General features: G+C 43.3%; 1 protein-coding gene across 13 annotated transcripts in view; it reads left to right on the top strand.

The window, feature by feature from the left end:
* The window catches only part of LOC141577079 (uncharacterized), a 68,591-nt gene that overhangs the window by 39,138 nt on the left and 10,758 nt on the right, over positions 1 to 18,695 (top strand). For 9 of the 13 annotated variants that reach the window (XR_012505625.1, XR_012505627.1, XR_012505626.1 and 6 more), the window contains exon 4: positions 4,982 to 5,022. The exons of 1 other annotated variant lie outside the window; for it this stretch is intronic. Coding sequence is in view for 6 of the 12 variants with exons in the window: in XM_074360642.1 (XP_074216743.1) it covers positions 4,982 to 5,022 (41 nt within the window). In the remaining 6 variants the exon portion in view is untranslated. Of the gene's footprint in view, positions 1 to 4,981; positions 5,023 to 8,503; positions 17,635 to 18,695 lie in introns of those variants that run through there. 3 more of the 13 variants (XM_074360639.1, XM_074360640.1, XM_074360643.1) reach the window with 3 other exon arrangements.

Raw genomic sequence — 18,695 nt, forward strand, 5'->3', positions numbered from 1 at the left:
CAGGTGTGAAAAGCAGATGCCATCTGTTGTCCTGTGTACTAGCTTCCAGTTTTACTTCCAATGAGCTATGCTTAGTGAATACGAGTTCTCTGCAAAGTAATCAACTGGGTGTGGTAGAAACACAGATGAATCAGCCACAGACCTGCCCTTCAGAAACATACAATTTAATAAGGAAGAGGGGAGACAGAGGTCATTCTTGGTCATTAAAAATCCTCCGACCTGGTCCCTTATTTCTTCCCTGCACATCCCTGGTTTAGGTCTAGCTACTACCTCCTCTCCCTCACTCCCTAGTGTCAGAGGCTGGGGGTCTTACTCATCCAGTAGGATCCTGGGGTCACAGAGGTGAGTAAATCAAGATGCCTGTGGTCTGGCGAGAAGTCCTTCCTGCCCCATTACTGAAGATAGGCCAGTCCCGAGCAGATGCCCTGCAGCTACCTCCCCTGCTGCTGGGGCCATGACCATCATTTCCGGGCTGAGGAAACCCAAGTCTCCTTGCTGGCTGGGTTCCACACTGACAAAGGGTGCTTGGGGGCCCCACCTTTGCATTGGCCTGTCCCAGACCAGCCAAACCATAGGCCTTTGGGGGTTGCAGCTGTTGCACGCATGATGATCCACAGGAAGATGCAACGGGGCTCAGGTGACTGCCAGTGCCCTGACAACTTCTCAACTCCCCAAGGACCTCCTTCCTCTTGGAATTCTGCCCAAGTTTTCCCTCAGGAACATAGGGACTACTTGCTTCCTCCTCACCCCCAACTCCCATTTGCAAGAGAGCCACCTAGAAGAGAGCAGAGGCCCAGAAATCAGAACCAAGTTTACACCTTGGTCTGCCACTCCCCAGCTGTGTAACTAGGGCAAGGTACCTAACCTTTCTGAGCCTTAGTTTCCTCATCTGTAGAATGGGGATAAAGACCTTGCTTACTTTACAGTGTTGTTCAGAGGCACAGAGGATACAGAGGCAAAATTTTTGTCCTTAAATTGCCCTGAAGTGTAATGAGGGAGTCGGAAGCACACACACAGGATGATATGTACCATACCAGAGGTGTGTTTGGGGTGCAGTAGTGAGCAGAGTAGAGACAAACTAATTCTACTGAGGAAACTGAAGAGCTTCCTGTCAATGCTATGGGGCTCAGGGCATGGTGTATGCAATTCTCCAGGGCTTTGAACTCTAGTGTTTGCTGTACACCCAAAACTATGTTAAATATTTTACCCATGTTTTATTTTTTTATTCACAACAAGCCTGTGAGATAGGTGTTAGCATCCCCATTTTATAGATGAGCAAACTAAGGCTCAGAAATGATCATATGCGTTGATCTGGCATAGTATTTATTGAGCACCTACTACATGCTAAGTGTTGGCAGATATAACAGTAAACAAAAGAGACCCAAGTCCCTGGAGCTTGAATTTCACAGAGGAGGTCACTTGCCCAAGATGAGGCTGGAATGTGCCAGAGCTAGGATTCAAACCCAGGTCTGATGGCCTCCTGGGCTTGTGCTTTTCCCGTTCACCCCAGAACACGTTCTCCCTGAGAACAGTCCTCTTATGGGGGGCATAAACTCTCCCTACCAGCCCCTCTGGGGAATTGGAGAATTCAAGGATTCAGGAGGAGGGTGGGTCAGGGATAGGAGAGGAGCTGCTATTTCTGGAGAGCCCTTTATTTCCTGTGCACTCCCCAGAAGTGCTTCCCCAAAGAAAGGCTGACTGCCTCACCACACGGATATTTTCCCCAGGGAGGGTTGGAGGGAGGAGCTTCCTCAAGGGGATTTCAAAGGAGGATGAAGGTGCTCTCTGTGCTTAGGTCAGAGAGTGACACCCTCTTCCTGGCTCAGGTGGGGAATCCCTTTGGATTTCACTGGGTTAATGTGAGGGGCCTATTGTTTTCCTGCTGCTCAGGCCCTCCAGGGAGGAAAACTCTGGGTGGGGTATGTCAGAGGATTAAATCAGCTTCTGGCATCTGAGCGAACTCTGGGGCTCCTTGAGACCATGGCTCAGCTCTGCTCTTCCACTGCCCTAAGCCTCAGGCTGCCTCTCAGTGCCATGAGACTTGTGGTACTCCCACTGGGCAGTGACATTTTCTTTTAACTCGAGGAAACATTCAGAGATTTGCAAGCCTCCCCAACTAAGGAAAAAAGCTACGTACAGAATTATTCATTATAGTACTTACTCATAATAGCAGTCAATTGGAAACAGTCTTAAGTGGCCAATGTTTGGGAATTAAATAAAATTTGGTAAAAATGTGCATTCGGTGGAATACTATGCAGCCATTAAAAATCATCATGTAGAAGAAAACAATATGGCAAGAGAAGAATGCTTATAATCAATTTAGTAAAAATTCTTGACTAAAACAGCATACACAAAACAGAATGTACATGATCTCATCTTTTAAAAATGTCTATATGTGCATAGAAAATGTCTAGAAAATTGCATACCAAATGTGAACAGTAGTTATCTGTGGGTGGTGGAATTGTAAGTAACTTCTTTTTTCAGTTTTTTCCAATTCTTTCTGTGAAAATGCATGTCTTTTGTAGTCATGGAGAAAAAAATCCCCACAATACATATTAGAGAGAGAAAGAGAGTATCTCTTTTTGGACCTGTACTTAGCTGGTGCCAGGCCCTACCCAGCCTTGGGAAATTTGAAAGCTCAAGAGTAGAGTAGGGTAAGGGCCAGTTTGAGGGGAATTAGCTGGGCACTGTCTTCTAGCTCTCATCTTAAATGTCATCTCCCAGAGAGGCCACTCGACCACACAGTCTGGCTGAAGGTGGCCCCTCCCACATTCTCTTTCCCTCTTTCACCCCATATTATTATCTTCATTGCACTTGTCCACATCTGAAGTGACTTGCCTGCTCATCTGTTTCCTTGGTGAATCTTCATCTCCTCTGCCAGAAGCGAGGCTCCATGAGAGCAGCACGTCCTGCCTGTCTTGTTCCCTCTGACTTTGCATCAGGAGAAGAGGCCCGAGTGAGATCTTGGTTTATAAGAAACAGAGGACCTGCTCAACAACCCCCAAATTATGGGTATTGATCCTAAGGCTACGCATGACACTGAGAAAATGGGAGTAATTTCATGAGAGTCTAGAAACAAGCTGATTGCTGTCTCATGGGGCCAGAACTGGTTGAAGCTCAGCAACCTGGAGAATCTGGTCCAGCTTGGGAACCACAGCTGCCAAATGGTTACATGCATTGTGGAAGTGCCCGCTTTGTGCTTTACAGTTTATAAATGAGTGAAGTGAAGCTAAAAGCAGTTTATCTGATCATCATTTACCCCTTTGCTTCCAGAACTTCTGCTGCTGCCAGCCCACTCTGTCTTTTAGCTCACGATTTGAGCTTCTCTCATTTGAATTTGTTCCAGTCAGGTTCTCATCCCAACCATTTCCCTGAATCTGCCCTTGACCAGGATCACCTGTGGCTCCAAGTACTAAATCCAGTTATTAATTCTCTGACTCCATATTACTTGACCTGTCACAGTGGGTTGCTCCCTCTCCTTGACACCCTTTCTCATGGTTTCCCTCCTGTTTTACTTGCTACTCCTCAATCTCATGTGCTGAGCAACTGAATGGGGCTCAGTCCTCACAGCAACTTCTCTATTGACAGTCACCCCCTTGGTGATCTCATCCTGTGTCATGGCTTTAAAGAGCTATATGGTCAGTAGTCACAAATCTTTGTTTCCAGCCTGGACCTCTCCCCTGAACTCCATACTCATATATCCACCTGCTTACAGGCCTCTCCACTTGAGTGTCTAAAAGTCTTTTCATACTTAACATGTCCAAAACTGAGTTCCTTATCTCCCCATCAGACATGCTCCATTATCAGGCTTCTGCATTCAAATAATAGCTATTCCATCTTCCCACTTGGTCAGGCCAGAAATCTTGGAGTCCTCCTTGACTCCTTTATTTCATATCCCACTTCCAATCCATCAACAAATTCTGCTGCCTCTACTTTGTGGTGTCTGACCAGATCTCATTATCTCCATGCTACCTCTCTAGTCCAAGCCACCATTGTCTCTTGCCAGGATTTCTGCTGTAGCCTCCCAACTGGTTCAACCTATACTCCCCAATTTAATCTCAACACAACATCCAGAGTGATCTTGTTAAAGTGTGAGTCACTTCGTGTCACTTCTTTGTCTAAAACTCTCCAGTGGCTTCCATCTTGAGTCAAAGCTCAAGTTTAATACTTGATGAACTTTAATGCTCTGCACACTCTAGAGCCTCTCACTACCTCTCTGATCCCCTCCCTTACTTCCCCCTTCACTTACTCTACTCTGGCCACACCACCCTCTTCTCTGATCTTTACCATGTCAGGCAGACTCTCACCTTCAGGGCTTTGCATGTGCTGTTGCCTCCACCTGGGAAGCTTCTTCCCCACTGATTTTTAGGGTGCATGTCCTCATTTCTTTCAGGTCTTTGTTCATAGGTCATCTTCTCAGATGTCTGGGCTTCTCTGGCCACACCATTTACAGTTTCAGCTCTCCTTCCCACCTTCTGATCTAATATTTTCCTCCCCCGTCTTTTGCTTTATTTTTCCTCTTCTGGCTACTATTTTATTTATTTATTTATTTATTTATTTATTTATTTATTTATTTATTTATTTGGTTGGTTGGTTGGTTGGTTGGTTGGTTGGTTGGTTGGTGGTCTTTGCCAGAGATTTCAAGTTCCACAAGGACAGGGTTTTTAAAATTTGTTTGTCTACTACTGTATCCCCAGAGGCCAAGGACGGTGCCTGGCATATCTGATGACTGGATATATGAAGAAAAATGTATGACAGGACTACTGACTATTTATACAAGGCCTTGAGACAAGGGAAAGAGCATTGAGGTTTCTGCCAGCATTAGCAGGAGCATTAACAAGCCAAGTGAGAAAGAACTGCCCTGAGCAGAGAATGCCCACGTGGACGTCATGTGCTGGTGTCTGTCGTGGACCAGCTGCTTTGCCCCAGGTCTCCCCCTCAGTGCTGTGCCTCAATCACTTACTTTCCTTTTTTCCACCAGGTGCCAGAGTTTGCAGCCTATTGAAGGAAGACAACATCAAGGTAAAAGAGCAATAATACTGTATCTAGTTTGGGTCTTCCTAGCTTAAAAGGCCCTGAAAGTTATTCAGGGAAGACCAGAGTACTGAAAGTGTTGGCAACCAGATAAAGTGAAGATCTGAGAATTTGAGTTGACTTTTTGATTAGTGTGTGAGTGCTGGGACAGTGAGGACAGCTGAATATGAGGAGTGGATCATCAGAGGTGGCTGTCAGGTCTTCAGATCCAGGAGGAGACTGCTTTCCTTGGGAAAACATCACAACCTCCCTCATGCCAGTCAGTTGTGGGCCTACAGCCTGGCCCTCCTGCTCTGCTTTCCTCCCTCCCCTTCCTTACTATTGAAGTCCAGGCTTTTTTTTTAAAAGTATGGTTCTAACTCTAGAGGAATACACTAGAATGCTTTCAGCATAGGGTTCTAAGATTCAGTGTTAAATCACAGTCCAAATTTTTTTATAAGTGGAAATACTCAGTAAATACTGTATGTGGGGGAATGTGCACTGATAGCTGATGTGACTGGAAAAGGGGCAGCTGTTTAAAATGTGTCTAGCCTTTGTCCAAGCAATTCTACCTCCTGGAATTTATCCTAAGAAAATAATCATATTTGTGCAAAGGTGTATGAACAAAGGTATTTGTAACTGCATTGTTTATAATAGAAAAAAAAAGGGAAACATCAGAAAGTCCAATAAAAAGGAATTGGTTGTTTAAAATCTGGCATGTCCATACAAAGGCATGTCATGCAGCAGAATGATCTAGGTGTGTATTTATTGACAAGAAAGATGTTTGCATATATTAAGTGAAAAAAGAGAGAAAGAAAGAAGGAAGGAAGGGAAGGAGGGCAGAAGGGAGGAAAGAAAGAAAAAGAAAAATGGAAAACTCTTACAAAGCATTCAAGGAAAATAGCTTTAGATTTAGCCTGGAGGGTTGAAATCCACATCAGTCTCTTAACCAAGATGAGGACTCAGACAAGTGATGTGATCTCCCTAAGCCCCCGCTTCCTGCCTGCAAAATGGGAAGAATAACACCTGCCTCACAGAGTTGTGAGGATTTGCTGGGATTAACACCTCTAAAGGCCCAACTCAAGGTTTGGCATATGTTGAGTGCTTAGCAGGTCGGTACCCAAATGAGATGTGGACCAACAGTATTTTCACTTGTGAGAAAGCCTGGATACATTCTGGATACTTGTGAGAAAACCTGGAAACATTCTGGAATTTCATGGGCAAATATTGGTTTTATTTGGCTGGTTAGAATTATGGGTGATTTTCAATATTTTAACATTTTTCTATAAGGAATATGTATTACTTATATAATGATGATGTAATTTTTCAAAGGATGTAACAATTGAAAATGTTTAAAAAAAAAAACAAAAAACTACAGTGTATTTGGCAGGCAAGTCAGCTGAGCAGCCCCAGGGCAGAGCTCTGGAGGACTGAGGTAGAGACAGATGGGATGGAGAATAGGCAGTGGGTAAAGGAAAAGAAAGAAAAGACAGTTAGGCCTGAGGGCTAGTGTCCAAGGAGATGTGCCTCAAATGTAAGGCTCAAATGCCTACAATCATGTTCCCCACTTTGGCCTCTTCTCAGGGATCCCCTGGTAAGAGATATGGTGACCTGTCAGATGACCATGAGTGTGTGTGGGCACTTTTGGCTGCTTAGACAGCCTGACTCCTGCACCTCCAGGGAGGGCCCTGTGGCTGCAGCCCTGGGCAGGCGTAGCTCCTCAGCCACCCTCAGAAAGAAACCCAGCATCTTGTCTGGGTCCAGAGTAAGAAAGGTAGGGGATCCTAGTGAATTCCCAGAAGTCATCCTAAAAGGATGACTAGCTCCTCTCTTTGGCAGCCTGGTAGGATCCATACTCAAGGGTAGGGTCTCCCAAGCAAATACAACCTGCTGGGAAAGGGAGGGGGTGACTGTCCAAGGGCTGCTGTGCCATCTCCCATCCCTACCCCTACCTACCAACAGTCTGCTGGTTGGTGACGTTAGGAGAAACTCTTCCACATTAACAAGGTATATGCTGCCCATGCCAGTTTTTTGAGCATTCTTGGGCCATGGCTTGTCCACATAAGTGAATTTTCCAAATAATTGAATTTAATCCAATCACATTGTAATTTTTTATTGGACTCATTTTAATTAATTTCTATTTTATCAAACTTGTCAAAATTATGCATGGATATGGTTTAAATAAAATAGACAGGCTTATAAAAAATCCCCTTTCTACCTTTCTCAGTCCTACTCTCTTCAGAGGGAGCCCCTTTTAACCCTTTTCTATTTCTGTTCTGTTGTTATTTCTTGATTTACCAATTTTAGACCTCTGTGGACTTGTTGTGGTAGATGAGAACTGAGCTCACCTATAAAACCACGTCCAGTTCTCATCCCTGCATCCTTTCAGTAAGACTAACACTATTTTTGGTTAGCTCAATACATACTGAATGTAGACATTCTTCACTGCTGTGCTAAATAGTGTGTTATATATCCTTGAGTTCTGGAGGAAATTATGTTAATTCTTCGATAATTTCCTCCTCTCTGTTTTATCTGTTGAACCTAATGGATTAATCTTCTAATTTTCTTATATTTTCTCTTTTATTTCTCCTCCCTTTGTCTTTTGGGTCTACTTTCTTGGGAAACCTTCCTTGCTTTTATCCTCCAGTCCTTCTATTGATTTAAAAAATTTTTGGCTTTTATATTTTTTATATACAAATACCCATTCTTATATTCAGTTGTTTCTTTTTCATAATATTGCATTCTTGTTTTATGGATATACTGTCTCCCTCTTATCTCTCTGAATGTATTATTTTTCAGTGTCTATTAGTTTTGTGTTAATATTCTTCTAATCTGTAAATTGTCTTTGTTTCCACCTGGCTTTTCTTTGTTTTCTCTTTCCTGTTGAAGGCTTTCCTCAAACATGAAAAGTATCTATTGATATTTATGAATGAAGCAATAAGAAGCTGAATTAAACTGTTTGGGGAGAACATATCAATTGAGGCTTCGCTGCAGGAAGCAAGACAATCTTTTCGTTAACAAGCCTTTAAATGTCAGACTTTTTCTCTAGCGCTGGATTTCTCAACCTTGACACTGTGGACATTTTGGGCCAAATAATTCCTTGTTGTGCACTGTAGAATATGTAGTAGTGTCACTGATCTCTACCCACTGGGTGCCAGTAGCAACCGCACTCCCAGAGTTATGATAACCAAAAATGGCTGTAAACATTGCCAAATGTCCCCTGAGGGAAAAATCTGTTTAGAACCACTGCTCTGGAGCCATGCTGCTTCTCAATAGAAGCATTCTAACTCCCTGTTCCAGTTGCTGTATAGCAAACCACCCCAATACTTTCTAGCATAAACAACTACCATTTTATTGCACTGCAAGTCAGGAATTTGGAAAAGGTACAGCTCTTTTCTGCTTCACAATGTCTGAGGCCTAGGCTGAGGTGCCTGGGAGTTGGAACCAGTTGGGGCTGAAGGATCCCATTCTAATTTTCTCCACTTGGCAGGGATAGCTGGAAGACTGGGCACAACTGGGCCTGGAGACAGAGAGACTACAAATGGCCTCTCTAGTACAACAGCCTGGTACTTGGACTTCTTGCGTGGTACCTCGGGGTTCAGTGTGAATGTTCCAGCCAGCAATATGGAAGCTGCAGCACCTTTTATGGCCTGGCTTTGGAAATCACAGAGCATCACTTCTGCTGTAGTCACAAGCCCATCTATATTCACCGAAGGAGACAAAGACATACCTCAATGGAAGAAGTGTCAAAAAAAATTTGTAGCCATGTTTGTTTACTACACTCTGGAATGGGGTGATATGTGCCTGGGGCAGGCTTGGGTGTGCAGCAGTGGAGGGGAGTGCATTGAGTCCCACTGTTCATTCTTCACACTTTGCGCTCGTCACTCTCTTTTCATCTTTGAAAAGGTTCATCTGCCTCTCTTCTGCCAGGGTTTCTCCTGTTTAATGTCTTCAGTCTCCTGCTATATGGGACACAGTGTAGGGTGGGACCTGGGAGGATTCCAAACAATTGCTGTGGTTCCTTACCCCACCCACTCTGTACCTGACCTGACTCTCCCCAAGGCCTGAGCTCCCCCAGAGTTCTGAGGGTGAAGTAGCTTGCCTTCTGTCAGTGTCCGCCTCTGTGGGCCCTTAAGAAACTAGCTTCTTCCACATCAGCCATCATTCTCCATCTGTTTTCCAGCTTCCCAGAGTTTGCTGAAATCTCTCATCCACTGATGTCTCTACCATTCTATTTGCTCTTGAGGATTTATACCATTTTAATTCTTGACTAGCATTTTAGTGTCACTTCAGAGAGAAAGGAGATCGAGCCACGTAAATAACCTGATGTTTAATGGAAGCCTGTTATACTTATTTTGGATGGATGCATGGTATCTCTAAATTATGTTATAATCTTCCCTGCCTTGTTAAAGCAGTTAAGTAGTACACACGTTTGATGTTTTGTGGATAATTTAGAATCATCTTTATGGACATACATTTTTACCTTGGAATTATTAAGCTAAATAGAGCTATCTGTCCCTCCATGATGAGGACCTAGATCACTGTGCTAAAATTCCTTAAACCCTTTTTCATGGTCATTTCTGTCTCTGACTGCCTCTTGTCCCTTTTATTTGCAGTAAAGGTGCCACATTATAGCACAGTAACTTCTAATTTACTTCTTTTAAATGGCTAGTAAACTAGATGACCATGTAGGGTATCCCCCCACCAGCCTGCCTCTACTCATATTCTACCCTTCCCCACACCTTCCAGTATTTGACCTTTGTGGGTTGGGTCAGCGAGGCTCTATGTCCTCATGCTTTCAGTTGGGTTTGGCTAGTTGAAGACCTCTTCAGGAGCAGGGGAGGGTATAGCTCAGTGGTAGAGTGTGTGCTTAGCATGTACGAGATCCTGGGTTTAATCCCCAGTACCTCCGTATAAACAAACAAGCAAACAAACCTAATTACCACCTCAAGACAAAACATAAAAATTACACATTTAAATAAAATATGTGTATAAAAAGAGGTTAAAAAAGACCTCTGCAGGAGATTAGAGAGTAATGTTAGGGTATGTTGAGGTGCTTTATCCCCCTCCCAACTCCCTCCCTTGCCCAGCCTCAGGTCAGCAAGTCTGTATTCTAAGTAAGTTCATTTCTAAATAAGTTTGTTTGTGTCATTTTTTTAGATTCCACATATAAGTGATATCATATATTTGTCTTTCTCTGACTAACTTTACTTACTATGGTAATCTCTAGATCCATCCACGTTGCTACCAGTGACATTATTTCGTTCCTTTTTACGGCTGAGTAGTATTCCATTGTATATAAATACCACAACTTCTTTATCTAGTCATCTATTGATGGACACTTAGGTTGCTTCCATGTCTTGGCTATTGTAAATAGTGCTTCTGTGAACATTGGGGTGCATGTATCTTTTCGAATTAGAGCTTTCGTCTTTTCTGGTTATATGCCCAGGAGTGGGATTGCTAGATCATATGGTAACTCTGTTTTTCTTTTTCTTTTTTTTTTCTGAGCAGGAGGTAATTAGGTTTATTTATTTATTTTTATTTACTTTTTTAAAGGAAGGTACTAGGGGTTGAACCCAGGACCTCATGCATGCTAAGCACACACTCTACCACTGAGCTATACCCTCTCCCCTTCTATATTCAGTTTTTTAAGCAGCCTCCTTACTATTCTCCACAGTGACTGCACCAATTTGCCTTCCCACCAACAGTGTAGGAGGGTTCCTTTTTCTCCACACTCTTTCCAGCATTTATTATTTGTAGACTTTTTAATGATGGCCATTCTGACTGGTTTGAGGTGATACCTCATTATAGTTTTGATTTGCATTTATTGAATAATTAGCAGCGTTGAGCATCTTTTCATGTGCCTAGTGGCCATCTGTATGTCTTCTTTGATGAAATGTCTGTTTTGATCTTCTGCCCATTTTTTAATTGGGTTTTTTGAAATTGAACTGTGTTAACTGCTTGTGTATTTTGGAAATTATTCCCTTGTCAGTTGCATTGTTTGCAAACATTTTTTCCCATTCCATAGGTTGTCTTTTCGTTTTGTTTATGGTTTCCTTTGCTGTGCAAAAACTTTTCAGTTTAATTAGGTCTCATTTGCTTATTTTTGCTTCTATTTCCGTTACTCTAGGAAATGGATCCAAAAAAATGTTGCTGTGATTTATGTCAAAGAATGTTCTGCCTATGTTTTCCTCTAGAAGTTTTATAGTATCCAGTCTTACATTTAGGTCTTTAATTTGAGTTTGTTTTTGTATATAGTATTAGAGAATATTCTAATTTCATTCTTTTACATATAGCTTTTCAGTTTTCCCAGCATCATTTATTGAAGAGACTGTCTTCACCATCATATATTCTTGCCTCCTTTGTCATAGATTGACCATAAGTGCACAAGTTTATTTCTGGACTCTCTGTTCTGTTCCACTGATCTATATGTCTGTTTTTGTGCCAGTATTGGAGTAGTTTGAGGAGGAAAATAAGCACGTAGATAAAAGGAAACCAGGAAAGAGAATTTGTGTTGGTTTTCAGAAATTATATGACAGGCTGGAAAATATCAACAGTTTCAAAAAAGGGTTAAATACCTTCCTGATACTAGGTCCTTGTTGGGCCTTAAGGTAAAGTGAATGTTTGAGGGACATCCAGGCCGTGTGTGGGTGGGATTCCCCTAGATGTGACATTAGGGGTCCCTCAGGTCAGACTCACCAGGCCTATGTGCTTTCAGGTCAATAGCTTCTTTGATGCTTTTGCTCTGGGGAATGCCGTGTGCTTGTCTATCCACTGGGCTGAAGGTTAACTGGAGCCCAGTGAGGCCCATGGGCTTGCCCTTATCACATCTCGCACCCTTGCAGCAGCTAAGCTGTCCTGTGGCCACCTCTGAGATCAGCCTGCGTGACTCTCCTGCTGGAGTGCTTCTTGGGTTCTCTCACCTCCTCACTCTACTGCCCAGTCAGGCCTCAGTTCTGTTGAATTTATGCACCCCTTTGAAGCACGCATACCTCTAGGGAGAAAGTAGAATCAAGAACTCTTCCTGGCCACCCGTTTCCTGAAGCACAAAAAGGATACGTTTCTTAAACGCTTCTTAAAGACGACAACAGGAAGGGGTAGTGCCACTCTGGCTGGCGGGGGTTGCCTTTGTGGTATTTCACAGGCAGGGCGATGAGATGGCACACTGGGGCTGAGGACCCAGCCAGGGGCAGCACAGGCACAGCCCTCAGGGCCTAAGCTTCCTGGCCTACTCCAGCAGAGCCATGGACCTTCCTGAGCAGAAGGAAAAGGCCTGGGAAGCATCACCTCAGTTTCACCAGGGGAACCCAAAGCCAGGGAAATAAAGAACTGCAGCTTCAGTGGAGAGATACTTCTACATTCTTACCCTGGCTTCCTTATTCATGATTTTTCCTTTCTTTCTTTCTTTTTTTTTTTTTTTACCTCTAGGGATTTTTCTTTTTAATTTGAGGAGTGGGGACTGGGCAGTTGGAGACAGATTTGTTTGTTTTTAACATCTTAAGTGATGTAGGCTTTTTCAGTTTAGCTTGTCTTCTTCCAGCCCACGCCACTCTGTCCCTCAGCCAAGTGAGCCCAGCCGAGGCCCCCGCCAGCGTCCCGCCCAGCAGAGGTGCAAGAGCCCCAGGCCCAACCTGTTCACTCTTGCTCTGTAAACGCCATTCTGGGAAGCAGATATGCAGGGACACAGCCAGAAGAGCCAGCCTATGGCCAGAAAGTGGAGGGCCCCGGAGGGCTGGGGGAGGCTTCTGAGGTCTCTCTGCACAGCCCCTCACATAGCAGAAGGTTCATGGTCCATGCATTTCTGGGAAAGTGAATGGGGCCCAGGTAGGCAAAACACCTGAGTAGTATATATAAGTCCATGTCCTGTCTTGTCTTTTCCAAGCTGCCTATAGTTTGTTTAGAGTATGCTGGAATTCAGCCATTGCTAGGGTGGCTGCCACTAACCACATGGAGAGGAAGGAAAATTCTCAGCCCAAGCACTTGAGCCAAGCCTGACACGGTCCTCAGCAAGATGTTGCAAGTTCCTAATCTGGACCCAGAGCCAGGGATTTTAAGCATCATCTGAAGACCAGAGTTGACTGTTACCCACAAGCACAGACACCCTGAGTGGGTCCTACACACCCCCACCCTTGCCTGGGACGATGCCAGGGCCCACCTGTTCCCATCATATACCATTACAAACTGATGCAACCAGCTTTCAACAGACACTGCCAGGGAAGAAACATATTACAACAGCATGCTGTATGTAATACTTCCTCTACCCATGCAGAAGGCTTCATCACATCAACAAAGCTGGACCTCCTCTTCTCTCTCCACCAAGATGGAAGTGCCTTTTGTCAGGGCCATTTGAGGCTTTTGAATGGATCTGCTTTTCCCAAGAAATTAAACCAGTGGCTTTCAATTTTGTCTGTACATTACAATCTAGAATACAAAAAAAATACTGATGCCTGGGCCTCATTCTCACCCCAGAGATACTGACTGAATTGATCTGGGTTTTAAAAACTTCTTTACTGTCAGAGTTCTTGAAGAACAAGAAGACATGACAACTAAATGGAATGAGAGATTCTAGATTGGATCCTGGAACAGAAAAAAAAAAAAACCCTTAGCAAGACACTGATGAACCCTGGATAAATCAGCAGTTTAGTTAATAGTATCGTTGGACCACTGTAAACTTCTTATGTTTGATGACTATACTATGACTATGCAAGATACTATCTTTTGGCAAACCAAGTACGTATAAGAGAATTCTGTACAGTTCTGACACTGTCTATGAGTCTAGAGTTATTCAAAATAAAGTTTTTTAATTGAAAAAAAATTTTTAAGTTCTTTAAACATCTAAGTCTTTATTGAAGTATAACATACATGCAAAAAAGAAAAAAGGAAAAGAAAAAAACATAAACCATAAGTGTAAAGCTTGGTGAATTTTCACAAAGTGAATTTACCCCAAGTAATCTGCATCCAGATCAAGAAGCAACATCACCAGCATCCCCTGGTGCCCCTAAGGGTAACCACCATTCTAATTTCTAACAGTATAAATCAGCTTTGCTTGTTTTTGAGCTTTATATTATATAAGTGGAATTATGCAGTATATATTCTTTTGTGTCTGGCTTCTTCCAGTCAACATTGTGTTTGTGAGATTCATCAAAGCTGTTGCTTATAGTTGTAGTTAGTTCATTCTCATTGCTAGAGTATTCCACCATGTGGATATTCATCCATTTATCTACATTTGGGTACTTGGGTTATTGTTGGCAGTTTGGGGTTATTATGATTACTGCTATGAGCATTCGTTGGTGTCTTAGAGCACATTTGCATGCATTTCTGTTGAGTCCGTACTTGGACATGAAATTGCTGATCAGGTCTCAAAATTAGTATGTTCATCTTTGGTACCTTATGCCAAACAATTTTCCAAAGTGACTGTACCAATTTACACTCCCCTTGGCAATATATGAGAGTTCTGGTTGCTTCACAGAATCTTTGCCAACAATTGGTATTTTCCGGCTTTTTCACGTTAGCCATTCTGGTGAGTGTGTGATGATATTACATTGTGGTTTTAATTTGCATTTCTCTGATGACTAATACAGTTGAGCACCTTTTCACATGTCTATTAGCCATTTAGATCCTCTCTTTGCAAAGTGCCTGTTGAAGTGTTTGGGTATGAGTACTTTTAAGAAGACCCTTAGGTGGCTCTGTGTGCAGCCAAGTTTAAAGATCATTGAGCTGAACCACAACTTAGTATCTACTGTTCTGTTTTGTGACGTCCTGCTTTTGAGTTTAGCGTATTTTGGATCTGAGGGGACCTGATGGACCTGTAGAAAGATAACCTTCACCTGCCATACCAAGATGAGCTACCAGGAAGAAGGAAGAGACTAGAGCTAGAGTTTAGGCAGTTGAGAATCTTTGGGAATGTGGCCTCCACTTCACAAGGGTTCAGGGAGGACCTGTGGTGTCCACAACTGCCACAGATATTTCCTAACCACAAAAATGATCCCTTGCTGGTCCCCCTGGAGCCCTAGCAATCATGTGGAAGAAGTGAAGGGGGCCCCATCCCAGGTACTTCCCAGTTTCTAGGCCAGCATAAATGGGACACAGCTCATGGAGGGTTGTGGTCAGGCTGTGGACAGTGGAGCATCTGTTCCAGGGACCTGAGTGGGGTTGAGGGAGGCCTGCTGTCTGTGGCCTCTCTCCTGGGTGAAAGAGAAGTCTGGGGGGTCTCCTACATGGATCCAGGCCAGCTCTTGAGTTCTGTGGGTTTACATATAGGTCCCAGTTGTTATTCCCTCACCTGTAATGGTCTCCTCTATCTTCTGCTCTACCTTGGGGGCCCTGCACCAGGACCTTCCTTGGCCACCCCACCCCAACTTGACCCCTTACTCTTCTGAGCTCCTGCAGCACTTAGAGAGATAGCACACAACATGGCTCCTGATTACACATTGCCTTCTATTGAGTCCCCATTGCATCATCTATGTTCATCTTGTCCCTGCCTCTGGACTGCAGCCTCATCCCAGGGACCACTGGGCATTTCTTCATGCTCCCCCACAGTGAGTTAAGTGGCATTTGGTACCTCAGTGATAACATTCTCCAAATTGAACATGAAGATGCAGTAAAAATATAGACCACGTTCAGAGTCAGCATTTTCCTCCCCTCAAACTGGAGCTGTGCAGGTACCAAGCAGTGCTTCCTTGTGTGAGCTCTGTGTTGGCACATGTGCCACATGTCTGGTAGGCAGGTTGGACCACCAGCAGGGGACTAGGATGCTGGTGCCTGACTAGGTGTGCATAAAGGCCCCTCAGGCAGAGGGGCTTTGCATACCCTGATGAAGTTCACCAGAATGCCTAAGAGCCCACACCGTGTGCTCTTTGAAAAGAGCAGGGTCCACATTCTGTTGATTGAAGTCCTGCCAGCTGCATGACGTGAGGTAAGGGTCAAGGAGGCACGTGGGCAAAGTTGACATTTTGGAGGCTGATGAGCACAGAGCCAACTCCGTGTTCTCAGTTATGCTGTTTCCCATGGATTCAGTCCCATCTTGGAAATTGCTCTGGGCATAGAGCATTTCATGTCTAATAGTCCAAATGTAGATGTTGGGATCTCCTTGATTGGCGCAAATGGTAGCCTGAACCAACCAGCAACCAAAGTGCTGTCTGAAGCCTGGGAAGAACACTCTCCCCGGCAGTGTATGAGAATTCCAGTTGCTTCACATCCTTGTCAATGACTGGCATTTCTTGTCTTTTTCATATTTGCCATCTGAGTCTCATAAAAAGAGACACTCTTCTTCCACTGATCCTGCATCTCAGCCTCTCCCCTTTCTTCCAGTCCTCAGCAGTCAAGCCCTTCAGTTCTGTCAAACCTGGGTCTTCAGACTCCTTCTCCACTGGCTTCTGTGGTGCAATGTTTGGCATGATCCTATCTCCAACGTCCATGCAATGATTCTCTCCACCCCTTCCCCATGATGTACAGCCATGTTGTCAGCCCCTTGTGGCCGAGATTCTAGAAGGAGACGTCTTCTCTCTCCTCCTCTTCATCCTCATCCACTCATTTATTCAGCAAGTATTCATTTTATCCCTGTCTGTGTTGGGCACAGTGGTCAGGTTCAACAGTGAGCAAGACCACCTGGCCTTGCTCTCATGAAGCTTGCAATCAAGTAGGGTAGACAGATATAAATTGTTAGCAAGTGCTTTTGTAAAGGCAGTTGTGATAGGTGCTGCCACAGCCCAGTAGCACGGGGCAATTCCTTTCTGCCCTTATGCACCTGCAAAAGTCTGCTCATCTTTTGGGGCTCAGTTCACATGCCACCTCAGCTGTGTTGCCTTCCCAACACTGCACCTGCAGACAGGGCAGCCTGCTGGGCCCACAGCAGCTTTGGGTATAACTGCTCCCCACAGAGGCTGAAATCTGAGGACGAGACCAGACCTTGGAGCCCCCTGCCTGGCACAGAGCCCAGTGCATCAGAGGTGCTCAGTAGATGGATGCAAATCCCTGCCAAGACCGAGCCAAAGTATGTGAACATCTCTAGGGGCTGAGAATTCATTGCTTTCTTCTTCTTTTTTAAAAATAGCCTTTTGTTTCTTCTTACTATTATAAAAGTAATTTTAGGTCGCAATAGTGTGAATTTACTTAACAATACTGAATTTTACATTTATAAATGGTTATGAATATAAATTTTATGTTATGTATATTTTATCACAATTAAAAAAACCATAATGCAAAGATTAGGTACAAAAAACGAGGCAAATATCTATATTATCAAGAAATAAAGAATGAAGTATTTGATTCAGACAAAATTGGGTTAAAAAGTAGGTAGTTTAGATCAAGGAAATATAAATCAAAACCACAATGAGATACCACTTTACACCCTTTAGGAGAGCAATTACCAAAAAAAAAAAAAAAACAAACAAACCAGAAAATAGTAAGTGTTGGTGAGGATGTGGAGGAATTAGAACGCCAGTGCCCTGCTGGTAGGAATGTGAAATGGCAGAGCCGCTATGGAAAACAATACAACATTTCCTTAAAAAATTAAAAATAAACTTACCACGTAATGCAGTAATTCCACTTCTGGGTATATATCCAAAAGAACTGAAAGCAGTGTCTCAAAGAGATATTTGTATACCCATGTTCATATCAGCATAACTCACAATAGCCAAAAGGTGGATACAATCCAAGTGTCTATTGACAGATGAATGGATAAACAAAATGTGGTATATACACACAATGGGATATTATTCAGCCTTAAAAAGGAAAGAAATTCTGCCATATGCTACAACATGGATGAAACTTGAAAAACATTAGGCTAAGAGGCAAAATAAGCCAGACACAGAAGGGCAAATATTGTATGATTCCACTTATATGAGGTACCTAGAATGGTCAAATTCATAGAGAAAGAAGGCAGAATGGGAGTTGCCAACCACTGGTGGTAGGAAAGCATAAGGAATTAGTTTAATGGGTTTGGAGTTTATGTTGAGGATGGTGAAAAAATTCTGGAGCTGGATGGTAGTAATGGCTGCACGACAATGTAAATGTACTTAATGCCATTGAATTGCCTGCTTTAAAAATAGTTAAAATGGTAAATTTTATGTTATGTATATTTTGCGATAATAAAAAAGTAATTTGGGTATATTACAGACATTTAAAAAACTATTGATAAGCACAAGGGGAAAAATTCAAATCATTCATAATCTTATCACCTAGAGAAAACTGCTGTTAAATTTTCAGTACATGTCTTTTCATTCCTTTCTTGTTCTCCTTCAAAAAATATGTGTGTATGTGTGTTTGCATGTGTGTATCTGTCTACCTTTGGAGACCATACTGGACCTATAGGAAGTCTTCTCACATCTGTTTCTCGACTGTTCCCATTGATACTGCTTTCCTCCCTTCCAGTCATCCAAAACAATTCTATCTCTGTTCTGGACATCAATTCTTGAACAGTTTCTCACATCTGATTTCACTGTCCTGCACCTCTAGGATTACTCTTCTCTGAAAATGCCTATTTCTTCCATGTGTCTGGAAATGTGGTACCAGAGTGGACCCAGGAATGTGTCAGAAGGGGTTGGAGAGAACAGTGAGTGCCTCTCCCACCTTCTTAGGTAATACACGTCTTAGAAGCATCCACCTGAGCACGTTAGCTTTCTTGGATGATGCAGTCGTTGTGGTTCCTGCAAAGGTTCCTCACAACTAAATCCTAAGTCTAC

The sequence above is a fragment of the Camelus bactrianus genome, chromosome 3 (genome assembly GCF_048773025.1).
Source record: "Camelus bactrianus isolate YW-2024 breed Bactrian camel chromosome 3, ASM4877302v1, whole genome shotgun sequence".
Taxonomy (NCBI): Eukaryota; Metazoa; Chordata; class Mammalia; order Artiodactyla; family Camelidae; genus Camelus; species Camelus bactrianus.